The sequence below is a fragment of the Camelus dromedarius genome, chromosome 6, assembly GCF_036321535.1.
Source record: "Camelus dromedarius isolate mCamDro1 chromosome 6, mCamDro1.pat, whole genome shotgun sequence".
Lineage (NCBI taxonomy): Eukaryota > Metazoa > Chordata > Mammalia > Artiodactyla > Camelidae > Camelus > Camelus dromedarius.
Genome location: NC_087441.1, coordinates 60,273,664 through 60,287,513, shown reverse-complemented (window position 1 = coordinate 60,287,513; position 13,850 = coordinate 60,273,664). Strand labels below are relative to the sequence as shown.

At 38.5% G+C, this 13,850-nt stretch overlaps 1 protein-coding gene across 4 annotated transcripts in view; it reads right to left on the bottom strand.

The window, feature by feature from the left end:
• Positions 1 to 843: 843 nt before the first annotated feature.
• RNGTT (RNA guanylyltransferase and 5'-phosphatase) overlaps positions 844 to 13,850 on the bottom strand; it is a 264,777-nt gene continuing 251,770 nt past the window's right edge. For 3 of the 4 annotated variants that reach the window (XM_064486867.1, XM_031456025.2, XM_010987705.3), the window contains exons 15-16: positions 4,866 to 4,989; positions 844 to 3,481 (exon numbers count right to left, since the gene is read on the bottom strand). In XM_064486867.1, coding sequence (XP_064342937.1) covers positions 3,318 to 3,481; positions 4,866 to 4,989 — 288 coding nt within the window. In that variant the 3' untranslated portion in view covers positions 844 to 3,317. Of the gene's footprint in view, positions 3,482 to 4,865; positions 4,990 to 13,850 lie in introns of those variants that run through there. The other variant, XR_010381315.1, reaches the window with a different exon arrangement.

Sequence of the window (13,850 nt, the reverse complement as noted above, 5' to 3'; positions counted from 1 at the left end):
TAATGAGAATTAAACTTCTTTTCACGGCCTCTGTGTCACTCACATTTAAATACTGTTAAATAACTAGTTAAACAAGATCCTAAAAATGAATTTACTTTCCTGCTCCCACATTCATCTTATTTTGGAGAGAGATGCTTGAAGCCTATTACCTGTTAGCATCAAAGAAACAACTTAAATAGTCTGGACCCTCACACAGAATCAGTCCCCCAACAGGGACCCAAACAGAGCCTTTCAACGAGTACTTAATTTAGGTGTTGGAGTCGGAAAGACCTGTGTTTGGATCTCAGCTCACAACTAACTAGCTGTGTTACCCTGGGTCAGAGCTTCCTTAACTCCAAAATGAGGTTAATGATGGTACCCACCTACACAGAGCGGTTGTGTTCAGGACAGTCTTGGTGTTTGATGAACGGTCAGTAATGGTACTGTTGCTATTACTATGAATACACGACATTCACAAAGCACTGGCTTTTACACAAGAATCAGGTCAGACCTGAGAAGATTCTTTTTGATCCTCTGGCCCAATCCTGGCATTTTATGGATGGAGGAGGGGAGAAAGGAGTTCTAGAAAAGGACAGAGAACCAACAGGAGGTAGAGCCTAGACTCGGGACTAGCCCAGGGTTTTCTCCACCACCTTAGTTTCCCCGCCTGGAAGTATTTGATTCTTAACTTTTAAGTTTCTTGGTTTCCCGGTTAGAAAAACAGGATTTTCCAAGTCTTTATGATAAGCTCTAGAATGCAACAAAGCCAGATGGATTTTGATGGGTTCAGCTGACAGCAGTGGGATCTGATGCCAGCGATAAAAGGGACACAAAGGCATCACCAGTAAAACAAAGCAGATACACTTTGTTATTTTAAATCAGTAGTTTTATTACAATGCGCACTGACACACAATTAGAGAAGGAATGTCCTGACATCTTCCGGGCAATTCATGGAAAGCAAATGTAACCATCCAGGCAGTCGAGTCAGCCATGTCTTTTCCGAACACAAGGCAGAGCTTTTATACGTGATAACTCTGGAAAGTAAACTTTTCTTATTCTCGTCTACAGAACTTCAGTGTCAGAAAATAGTTATTATGAAGTGGGCTGAGAAAGAAAGAGTTTCCTTCATGATCTTCCAAATCCCACCTCGACATTTCCAACCCCCTGACTTTCTGGATGACTTTTTATGATAACGCAGATGGTAATGTGTCCAAGGGCTAGATAGCATCTACTTATTATTCTTCGCTACAATTGAAAGGGAAAAGATAAATCAAGAAAATTAAGTCCTGGAAAATGCACAAAGGCAAGGAGAAAATATCTGGGTGTATTAAAAATGAGATGCTCTTTTCACGAAACTCATTTAAAAGGTTACAATTACCATAAACATTTTAACTCCATTAAAGATCATGGACAAAAGCTTGCTCTTACATCTGCAAAAGGCTTCTGCATTACACAGGCTTGGAAGAAAGCACTGGACTGCGTGAAAAGAGCCACTAATCCCGGTGGCGCAGGCATCAGGCTATTTGGAGTTGCATAGGCATTTTTTTAGATCCACTCTGTACAAGACACCATGAAGCCTTACCAATTTCTGTCTTTCAACAGCCACTGTGGCAATCAGATGTTTTAATTCCTGTAGCACTCACACCCACAAAAGTACTCTAGGAAAGAAATGCTAAAATGGCCTTTTGAATAAATTCACTGTACATTCCAGAACCTGGGACCAATAAAGAAAGAAGCCCGAGCAGGACTCTAGTATTTCATCTAGAAAAGCACTGCAGGAGAAAATTTTGCTTAAAAACACAAAAACTCAGGTGCATATAAATACATTTTTGGTTAATCTGTGCTATTTCAGATAGAAATCCTATCAGATATCCAGTCTACCAGGTGACTCATTTGGATTTTCATGTCTATTAGTAGAAGAATATACACTGTTGCATATACTCACATGTATATGCATATACATATATAAAATTCAGATCATGAAAATTTGTTTTAAATACACACACTTAAAACCTGTACCTCTAAAAATAAATACGTTAGCCTCTAGTAGGCTAATTCTCAGAGTTCCTTCTCAAACCAATCAGAACACGGTTTCTCGACAATGGCTTATGACCAATTAGCTGCTCTTTCAATCCATTATCTATCAGTAAACGTTTTAAAATTCAGATGTACAACAGAAATAGCACTCCCAGAATAGAATATGATAGAATTCTGGCTTTGAAAATGAATGTCTTGGCTTCCTTGATGTTCAGTTCCTACAGATGTCTAGTCTTTGCCTCTGCATTTATCTAGCAGTGGGAGAGCATTTTCTGGTGACAGCACTCTCTTGCGTTGACATTACCTTCTAATCAAAGGAGTCAGTTGGCATTTCCTTTGCTGTTTTGTGCAAGGGAACTAACACAACACTGTGTGTATTTGGTATCACTCCCATAATCACAGTGAGCTGTGTGTTTCAACGTAATTGACAATGCGCTGATAATGCTGAGGTAAAGCAGAAGTAGCCCTGGCACTGGGAAAAAAAAAAAAAGTCTTCTGGGAGAACAACCAATAACAGGACCGGGCAGTGTGCCTGTAAGTCCCATGAAGTAACTCGAGACCACTGCCAGAGTGGACACACTGGCTACCTGATACTGTATCCCAAACAACAGAAACAGATGAAAACACTCAACATACTTTCTTTAGAAAGGATGAAATTCACAAAAATGGAGCTTTACTTTTTTGCTTTTACATTTCCAAAAAAAAAAAAAAACTTCTTAAAATGATATAAGCCAGACCAAGCTGTTTAGTATAGTACAATATTTAACAACCTTGATACTTGTTTTTGAATACAAGAATTTCAGAAATGTAGGAAAAATCCATGTTAAATGACAGCAAGAATGTTTAATGCCATTGCCTAAATTTTGTAAAAGGAAAATTTACCATAGTTGAAAGACAACTTCTAAAAAAGACAGTGTTCTATGTGCTCACAGTTCCAGATTGCTAAATTTATAAATTAAAGCGAAAGTTACCCATATATAAACAAGGCCTCTTTTTCATTGATTTCGATCTCATTTAAACCTTTGGATATTTCAATCTTCAGATTCCACAAGGTAAGGCTGAGTTTATCAGATATAAATAAAATGTTTAAGTCCATGACGTACTGTAGCACTGAGGAAACAAATGCATCAAATATTTACAGGCTGGCTACAATACTTTTCTTTTTTTTTTTAAAAAAAAAGTCAAATGTGTATCAACATTAAGCTGCACTCTTTTTTGAATTTCTCTGGTTGCCAAAAAATGGGGCAACTGTATTCTTCCTCACTCATCTTTCCTCTCAGTCCTGAAGTCAGAGGCAGGTCTTAGGTCAAAGGGCGAGGTCTTTTGGGAGGTGGTGGAGGCATGAGCTCTGTGTCCGGGTCCAGATGATGTCTGCGCTTCTGTCCTTGAGAAGCTGCCGCACATCTGTCGATGAACTCAAATAGGATCTCCTTGGTGACAGGGTTTGAGATACTGTTGCACACAGCTGGACAAAAGGAGACAGGCGTCTCACGTGAGGAGGGTTCCTTAAGGGAGCTGATTCACCTCAGGGAGAAGACGATGGGGAGAGGTTTCCCTCCCAACACACTAAACACTCCCACCTTCCCTGACTTGCTTGGAATTAAGCCTCCCCCACCCCGATGTGAGTGGCCATCCTTCACTATTAATTCTAGACCAAAACTTTAAGCATTTGGGTTTTCACTCTGCATGCACTGAGCATGGCTTCACTCTGGTTTTTTATCCCACCACAACAGTTTTCACGGGGTATTATTCAGCACAGCGCATCACATTATGCTCCATGTCCAAACACGATTTCTAAAGAAGACGTGTACCCTAGCCCCTCAGCCTTCCTCTGCGAGGTAACAGCAGACTGTGACGCGTGCGACACAGAACCGGCCACCATCCCCCTGGAAGGGCAGGCTTCGCTGTAGCTGGCAAAGCATCTTAGTTTTTATTTTAATAACCTGTTCAAAGGCATTATAACAAAACTACTAATAAATAAAATATTTTACATGGTCAAAATTCTATTTACTTATTTGGTTTGGGGGGGAAAAAAGACACTGGCTTAATTAGTTCTCCTTCAAAATTAACTCATCTTATTTGAACACAGAAGTCAGTTATCCAACAAGAAACTCTGAGTGTCCAATAGTAACTTTTAAGCCGCAAAACTCAAAATGGCAATTTCTATATCTTCTTATCATCATCTGATCATCATCACCACCGACCGAGCACTCAAGGTACACACTACTATAAACCTTTAATCTTGGTTTTTATCTAGTTTTTGTCCCCCAATTCCACTATAAATGCAATCCAGAACTGTTACTAGTAGCAGTTTCCCTTATAAGCTTAGTTAATATATGTTGTTCCTCATGAAAGAAACTTCCTCTTCTCAATTCCCAAAGCATTCCTTGTACGCAAAGCACACCATGAAGCATAGCGGGGTTTAGGGTTTGCTTTTTTTTTTTAAGGTTTTCATTTACTTTGTTCTCCACTGTTTGTAAAACTATTTTAGGAGCTGGAAATTACATTTTCCCCTGCTAATTTTGTCTTTTACCATCTGGCAAACAATGGTTTTTATAGTTTTGAATAGATCTGAAATTATCATGGCTTTTGTTGTTGTTGCTCAACAAATTCAACTTGCCTTTGGCCCATTCTCCTGCCCTCCAAGCTCCCCTCCTGGGCGCCCAGGTCGAGAGAGGACTGAAGCCAAACAGGGCCCAGACCTGACACCCCCAGAGAGGACGGGGGTTGGGTGATTCTGCCCTGCAAGCTGAGCAACGAAAGATAGCACGTTTTGGTTCTAACACCTTAATTTTTTCTTTTTCTTTTTTTTTTTACTGTCACATCCCCTGGGAGGCTGTCATACTCACCCATGGCAGTGTTGTAGGCATTAGGAAAACTTTTGTCTGTTCTCTGTCTCATAAAGACCCAGCTGTTGTTCTCAAATTTGCATTCTATAATTTTGTTGTCATACTGTTTTAGCTCTTTTGTCACCTGTTTTAAAAGAGAATTGAGGAAAATATTTAAATCATCTGACAGGCTTTTCGCCTCCATGACGTGACAGACGCACAAGGGGATGCCAACAACACCTCGGTGACTTCGCGCAGCTCTGTCATCTGAGGCGTCTAATCAAGTCCACGGACAAGGTGCGCACTCCCTGTACGCAGGCTCATTACTCTGACATTTTATAAATAGTCGTGAAAACAGCTGTCAATATATAGCAATTAAAAGAAGCTAAGCAGAAACCAGCCACTTCTGGGCCAAATGCAAATATGTTACCATAGGGACCAATGCCTTTGATACTGTCTGTGTCCCTCTGGCTTTCAGAAACTCAGTGTGCTGCTAAGGTTTCCACAGTTTTCAGAAAGGTCTCGCCATCTAAATTCAAAACCTGAGAAATTCCCTTAAAAGAAAAACTTACACATAAAGAGTAAACATTAGGAGCAAATTCAGGCAATGTGCATCCTAAATATTTTGCTTTTCAAGCAGTGATAATTAAACAAAAATCCAATCTTCAGGCTATTTATCCTTTCCATTTTCAAACCAGTAAGAATTTAGAAGTGAAGCTACTTTTGGTATTAGTTGGTATGTTTTTTTGGCTACTTCACCTCAGATGATTGAATATACATTACAACTTACTCGATCAAAGCTAACAAGTAGCCATGGTAACTAGAGAACCTTTTAAAAGATATTTCATCAGGCTGTGAGGATGGTTTTTGTAAGTAGGAACCTAAGCTTATCTTTGCAGTATTCAAATCAAATGCTAGTCATGGTAATATTTTAATTCTGTCCCCGTCTTTCACAGCTCACAACTTTTCTTCACAATATGGTAGATTGCAATCATTTAACTTCATTAGCATTATTTGAAATGCACTCGTTTTTCTACCCACATATTCACTACCACCTAGGAATATGAAGGGAAGCAAATTTTTAAAAGATGCTTTCAATTCACAGATTAGGCAGTGCATGTCTTCGTAAAAACTTTCAAATTGTATTCCTTTTCCCTTCATGAGTATTATTACACTTGATTGGACTATTTGCATTTTCATTCAACAAATCTGACAGGACCAACACATTCAGTGTATTGGAACCAGATCTGCCCCCAAAAGTGATGTTCTACTTATCAAACTTGCTAAATTTATTCTTAAATATTCATTATTCTGTCTCAACTCCCCTCCTTTCCTTCCTAGGGGTCTACTTCCTTTCACTTAAAAGAAAATTTTCAGTCTCTTTTTATTTTTGATACATTATCTACATCCAAGTATTAGGCAATTCGTGCAATTAGGTAACCACTTACGTTATACCATGTGTAGAGTCTAATAGAGATAACTTTCTAAACCTTTCAGATTCCCCATTTTCTTACTGCTCAAAGGGGCAAAGGAGTTTCTAACTTACTGGAGCAATAATAAATGAAAGTGCCCAGCACACAGTAGCCACCAGTACAATTCTTACCTGAATATAAAATTAGGAACTGAAAAATTGCTTATTTTAAAAAAACTTTACCAGCAAATTCACTAAAGAAACCAAGATGACATGGAAAGGCAAACTTTGAAAACAGCTCTCAAGAAAATCATACCACACACATTGCCTTGCTAGCAATAACGTGCAGTCTGTACTTTTACTGACTAGCAAATGTAGTATGTCTTTATCATACATCCGATCACTCTTGTGTTAGAATTGCTACAAATCATGGTTGTGCAATCTGACTACAGCAATTAGGTAGTATTTTTTAAGTATCTGTGTATCTACCTGGGCATGCATTAACAATCCAGGAAACAGCTTTCCAGAAAATGCATGCACCTGCCATAGTGCCAACCTAACCATACTGCCATGTTCAAGAACAGTCTACTGTTCTTCATTGATCACACCAGTTTTATTCCCAAGAGAGACACCCCACAAGGCACTCATCTGGTTAGGTAATAAAATATATTTAACTGATAAAAACAATACCTCTCACATGTGTACAAACTAAAGGCAGTTTTCACTAATGGTCAGATCGAGAGAATGACTGGCATACCGGGGAGGAGTTTAATTTAATATCCAAATTCTAATTTGTTTCTATGACAATAATCATCCCCAGCCGATCACATATTATTATTTACTAAAACAGGATCTGGTTAGGCCTTCTACAATCAGCCCTGTTATCCTAGTTTTAGTTAATGAGAGTTTGAAAGTAGTAAGAATAAAATATTTATAAATCAGGATTTCACATCTGTACCCATAATTACATTGAATTATTGAGGTTTTACTATTTTTGGAAAAAAGAAGAGAAAAAGAAAAAGAAAATACAGTGTATTTTATATAGAAAATGTTTTTTTTTTCACATATCCTTCTTACTGAGTACCACACACTTGTTATACCATTTGAATCTGAATCTACTGATAATCTGGGGTTAAGAGACAGTCAGATGAAACCAGGTCTAGTCCCTCTGAGGATTTTCGATTAGCAGGTCAACGATAATACCTGAATGAAGGGCCCAAAACGAGAGGCAGGCAGAAGCACGGCTGCTCCCCTCTGCACTTTTTTTTTTTTTACAGAATACGTTTTGTAACCCAAATGCTGGCCACACCACCAAGTCACAAAAGGCAAACCCTCAGTGTTGGCTGAACCGACCTGCACAGAGCAAGCAAAGATGCATTTCTGTGTCTAGTGGTGGGACGCAAGTCTCTAGAATTTACTGTCCCTGCTCCGTGAAGGCTGTTGTGTTACCCAGAGCTCTTCTTTCTTTCACAGAGGGATTTACAGAGGCCTGGGGGAAGGCGATTTCTCTGAACTAATCTGCTCTGGAGACACTTTAACAAATATCCTTAGATTGAGAAAGTATCAGTAAGTAGGGTTTTTTAAAACTTTTAATATTGAAATAATTTTAGATCCACAGAAAAGTTGTACAGATAGTAGAGCGTTCCAGTATTCCCATCACCCAACTTGCCCTCATGTTCATACTTTATATGGCACGTTTATCAACTCTAAGAAATCAACACTGGTACAACACAATCAGCTAAGCGACACACTTGATTCAGACATCATCTGTTTTCCACTAACGTCTTTACCCGCGCCAGGATCCAATTGAGGAAATGGCACTGCACTTAACTATTAAGTCTGCTTAGCCTCTTCTGATCTGTGACAGTTTCTTAGACCTTTCTTGATACTTTTGAAAAGTGCTAGTCAGATATATTGTAGAATGTTCCTCAATTTGGGACTGTCTGATGTCTTCTCATGATTAGACTGAGGTTATAAATTTGGGGAAAGAATGTTAGAGAGGTGAAGTGCCCATCTCACTGTGTAGTATCCAGGGGAAGATGAGATCAACACAGTTTCTTCCTGGTGGTGGTAACCCTGATCACTTGGCTATGGTATCTGCCAGGTTTCTCTGTGATAAAGCTATCATCTTCCCCCGTCCATGCTCATTAGTTACGAGTCACTATGTCCAGCCTCACCCAAGGAGAAGGGAATTAAGCCACTTCCTGGAAGGAAGGGTACCAAAGAATTTGTGGACATTTATTAAAACCACCACAGAAATCAATACATTTCCTGGGAGAGAGATTTTAAGGCTATACAATATACCTTCGCTTCTTAAAGTTTCGCTTATTAATTTTAGCATTCATCCGTGAACCCTGCCTGCAGCAACTATCACTGTGGTGTTCTAATGCAAGTTTCTATTTTCTCCATTCCTTCTACATTTTTTATCTGGGCTTCTTCTGTAAGGAAGATTTGTCCCTTTTCCCTCATTGATTTATTTGCTTGTTTGTATGAAGAACTCATGGATATTTATTTTATTCTTTGGCTTATAAAATACTATTGTCATTTATTTTCTTGCTCAAAATGCTCCAGTTTCAGCCACTGGGAACTCTCTCAAGTTGGTTCCTGTGTCCTTTTAACTTGCCTCCACTTTCACTTACTTATCTTTAGCATTTCTGGCAACAAAAGATACTACTCCAGGATCATCTTGTATTTTCTCTGCCTCAGCTCTAGAGTCAGCCATGGGGTCCTCTACCAGGATTTTATAAGAAAAAAAAATGACTCTTCAACAGTCCAGGCTATGCTAAGAAAGTATTAACACACACCACTTGTGATGGTCATAATTTTAAACTATTATTGAGAGAAAGAGGGAGGGAGAAAGAGGAGGGAGTATGAGAGAGAAAAAGAATCATAATCAGACTCTAAATGTGAATATCTGTATATACTTAGAAGTTTCTAACCAATCTTTTGTGAACGGCTATCTGGAGCTAAACTAAGTGGGCCACTTTTTTTTTTTTTTCTGAACTTACGATTCTGCTCAAGCTCTAATTCTGTAGTGTGACATAAGGTTAATTTTTGAAACATATTTCAAGTAGATGAACGGAAAAAAAATCTTATTTCCGTGTAAACAAATTCAGTCTGTAGTACTTACGAATGAAGGCAGAGAAAACAAAACAATAAATATAACAGAAGTGAAATGGAATTACAAAACTTTTCCTTGTGGTGTCAGAATAACACGAACAGCTTAAATTTTTAATTTATTACTAGATAAATAATCTTTTAGAACTACTATCTTATAGTAGGGCCTTGATAAACCACTCTTGGAAGATGCATCCATCTACTGGAGGAAGTAAAACCCTTGATAATTTACCCTTTGCAAAAATATGCTAGACTTAACCACTTTCCTTCACTAAAATCCATTTGTGTTTGTGCCTGTGTAATGAAGAACTACTGTGTAAATAACACGCCTCACGTTTGCGAGGTTAGAAGCACGGCGGCAGGAAGTCTCTCTCTCGTGAATGGTGGGGTCTTCAGGCCCTCCAATCTGGAGCTCAACTAATGAAGGTGGCCGATAAAAAGAAAGCAGCCAGAACTCTGTCTTATTTATCGCAAAGGTCATCACAGACAAGTCACAACTTCAGGTTACAAAATTCCCGCTGAACTACAGAATATTACCTTTTAATGAAAGCAGAGTTAGTTACAGTTATTATTCAAAATACAATAAATCTTCATATAAAATAACTGGGCAGATAAAACAACAACATGTTAGTAGTGGCTATTGGTAGATGGTAAAATTAGAAATGACTTTTATTTTCTTCTCTGTGTTTTGCTGTATTTTTCCAAACTTTCTACATAATACATGCTTAACTTCCATAATAAAAAATTTCCTAAAGCAAACTTTGTTTCATAAAAGATGACAAACATTAGATTGGTTTTTAATGTAGAGGTACAAAAAATAAGAAGAGATAAACATTTAAATAGAACACAAAAAGTCTTGGAACAAGTCCACAGTTCCCAAAGGGTGCAGTGAGGCACCCCCGGCCATGGCAGAGAACTCACAGAGGCACTGTGGGGTAGTTCACATTTCTAGGAAACTCGGTGGCATGTGCTGGACACCATGCAAACTACTATTTGGAGGAAGTTCACAGTTTCAACATGAGATTCCTTTGGGTAACATATCTTTGTGAAGCTGAAGATCCCACAGTTATTGTTATTGATAAAAACCAAGTATCACCACAATCAATGTGGAAAGTAGATGAGGTCAGTGGTGTATAATCTGATTCCAGGGTTTAAGAATTTATGCAGTCAACACATGCTAAGCTGTTAGGACATAAAAACAAACACTTATTGAGTAGTTTGGATCAATCCACTAAATAAATGGAATTGTTATGTATTTCTTTTGGATTAGAAGTGTTGTGTAGGAGGCAAAATGAACCAAGAAAGTCTGATGTCTGCCCTATGTCCTTTTCATTCATCCTTCCCCAGATCCTAGTCTCTAAATCCACGCATAGGTTTACATCTAGCACTTAGTGGAAACCAACCAGAGGAGTGAAAGGCTTTGCTTGAGGTGCAGAGAACAGAGGATGGTACAGGAGGAGAATTTCTATCAAGTTAATTTCATTCGTCTTGACCTAGATCACTAAGATATGTACTCCTCATTGATCTCACATTGTCAGCATGGTACTCAATCCAGGGTAGATCCTCAGGGAGGATGTTTACTGAGCCTCAGCTTATCAACCAGTTTGCCCTGTGGATGGTGGCTGAGTAAAGTAAGTCACTACTATCTCTATACTTGTCGGCCTCCTTCCTCCTTCCCACCCTTTCTTTCTTTCCCCCCAAACAAAACAAAAGGTTGTAAGGCTGAAATATCCACAGTTTTTCATCTGAATTAATATAATGCATCCGTACTCTCCTTCTGCGTCCTAAGGTGCAGGTGATGTTGCCGTTCATCTTGCTCTCACGGTCTAAAATGCAGCATTTCCCCCTTAGACAGCGAAGGACAAGCAGAGGAAAGGGAAATATAAAGGAAGATTTCTTGGTGCTCACCCTCCTTTATTGGTCAGGCAACAGCAACCATTTCTAGAACTGTATGATTCACCTTTATATAAATAAATATTAGTAGCTTCTTTACTGAGTACTTAGTATGTGTCAAGCATTATATCCACATATATAATCTCATTTAATTTGTACCACAATCTTAGGAATTAGATCACTCCCTTTTGGCAGGCTCAGGAAATGAAACTTAGAGTAGTTAAATATTTCACCCAAAGTCAAAAACCTAGAAAATGGAACAGCCAAGCCTCAAATATAGGTCTCCCTGTCCAATGTCACAATGCCACTTCATATCACACCAGCTATTACAGAACTTGGCACTCTGTGGACAACAAACGTAGAATGAAACAAGTTATCTTCCTGCTCAGATTTTGGCTGAAATTGCGTACAGAAGCCTCTGCACATGTAAGTGTAAAAAAAGTCAGTCTTAAGAAAACACAGAGACATTTTAACTTGGCCACAGCACTGAGTGTAGATTCATCCTTTCTGCCATCTGGTAAGTATTACTGAGCAGCCATGCACCAGGCACAAGGTGCTGGGCTGGTGATACAGACACTGTCCCTGCCCTTCGAAGCGTGCAGCCTAGGAACAGCCAAATAAATAATTACAAATTCTGTTAATGGCTATGAAGAAAACAGATATGTAAGAGCGGCTAAAGTAGGGAGAAAGACACCTGGTTTTAGGCTGCGTAGTCTGAGGAGATGACAGTTCAGGTGAGACAGGATGATAAGCCAGCTTACAGAAAGAGAGGGAAAAAAGGGGGGGGGGCAGGGAAGGAGAGAGACACACCCTTCAGGCAGTGATGAACTGCGTGTCCAAGGCCTAAGGCGAAAAGATCTTATGATTTTGGCACGTTATAAAGGAACTAAAAATAAACAATGTTCCTTACAAGCCTTTGAAGGGGGTCCCATGTAAGCCTGACTTATTCCACACTCTAGCTTTTATCTGCTGTATGCTGTAATTTACCCTTTCATACCATACAGAGCCTGGTGCCTGCTGGACACCTTTGTGTGAAGGTCCCATAGATTCCTCAAGCCCAGCATGTTCAAAACTCTACTCTTTACCTTCCCCCAAATCCATTTCTTCTCTCTCTCAGTAAATGGTTAACTCCACTCACCCAGTTCCTCCTGACGGAAACTCTGGTGTCCTCCTGTTCCCGTCCCCTTTCACTCTCCCTCAGGGTCAATGCATTTCCAATTCTACCTCCAAAATGCATTCTGAATATCTGACTTCTCCCTCACTACCATCATCATAGCCCAGGCCCTCACTGTCTCTCAGATTCCTGCAACAGCCTCCACACTGCTCTCTTCTTCCACATTTTCCCCATCCAATCAATTCTTTACAAGGCAGCCAGATTGGTCTTTGAAAAATGTAAATCCAATCAAATCATTCCCTTGCTTAAAAGAAAAACAAATAAGACAGGTGGGTTGGAAAGGGAGAAAATAAGACTGTCTATTCACAGAAGACATGATTACTTACATAGATGGAATCTGCAAAGATGCTCCTAGAACTAGTAAGTTTAACAATGCTGCAGAATACAAGGTTAATATACTAAAACCAAGTGTATTTCCACATACTAGAAATTTCCAAAGAAGAGTTGGAAATTTAAAAAATTTAAAGTATCACTTACAGTAACATTCAAAAACATGACATAGGTATAAAAATATGCAGGATATGTATGCTGATAACTACAAAACAACAATGAAAGAAAGCTATCAAAGAGGATCTAAATAAATGGAAAGATATACCATGGTCATGAACTAGAAGATTCAATACTGTTAAGATATTAATACTACAGATTCAACATAATCATAAGCAAAACCTCAACAGGATTTTTTATAGATATAGACAACTTGATTCTAATATCTACATGGAAAGCCCAAGACACTCAAACAACCAAAACAAAAAGAACAAAGTTGGATAACTGACACTGATTTCAAGACTTAGTATAAAGCTACAGTAATCAAGACAGTATGGTATTGGTGAGTAGACATACTGATCGGTGGAACAGAACAGAGAGCCCAGAAGTAGATCCATAATTATAAGATCAATTAATATTTGATAGAGGTACAAAGGCAATGCAACGAAGAAAAAACAGTCTTTTCACCAAACAATGCTAGAACAATTGGATATTCACATGCAAAATGATGGACTTCAACCCTATCTCTCACCTTACACAAAATAAACTCAAAACAGAAAATACACACAAAGATAAAACCTAAAAATATAAAATTCTGCTCTGCATTAAAAATGATGTTAAGAGAATGAAAAGGCAAGACACAGATTAGGATAAAATATTCACAAATAATGTATCTGACAGAGGACTTCCATCCAGAATACATAGAGAACTCTTAAAACTCAATAATAAGAAAACAACACAGTTTTTAAAATGGGCAAACAATCTGAATAGATATTCCACCAAAGAAGATATATGAAAAAAAAGAAGATATATGAATGGCAAATAAGCACATGAAAATATGCTCAACACATCATTAGTCATTTGGAAAATGCAAATTTAAATCACGAGATACTACTATGCACTTATTAAAATGTCTACAATTAAA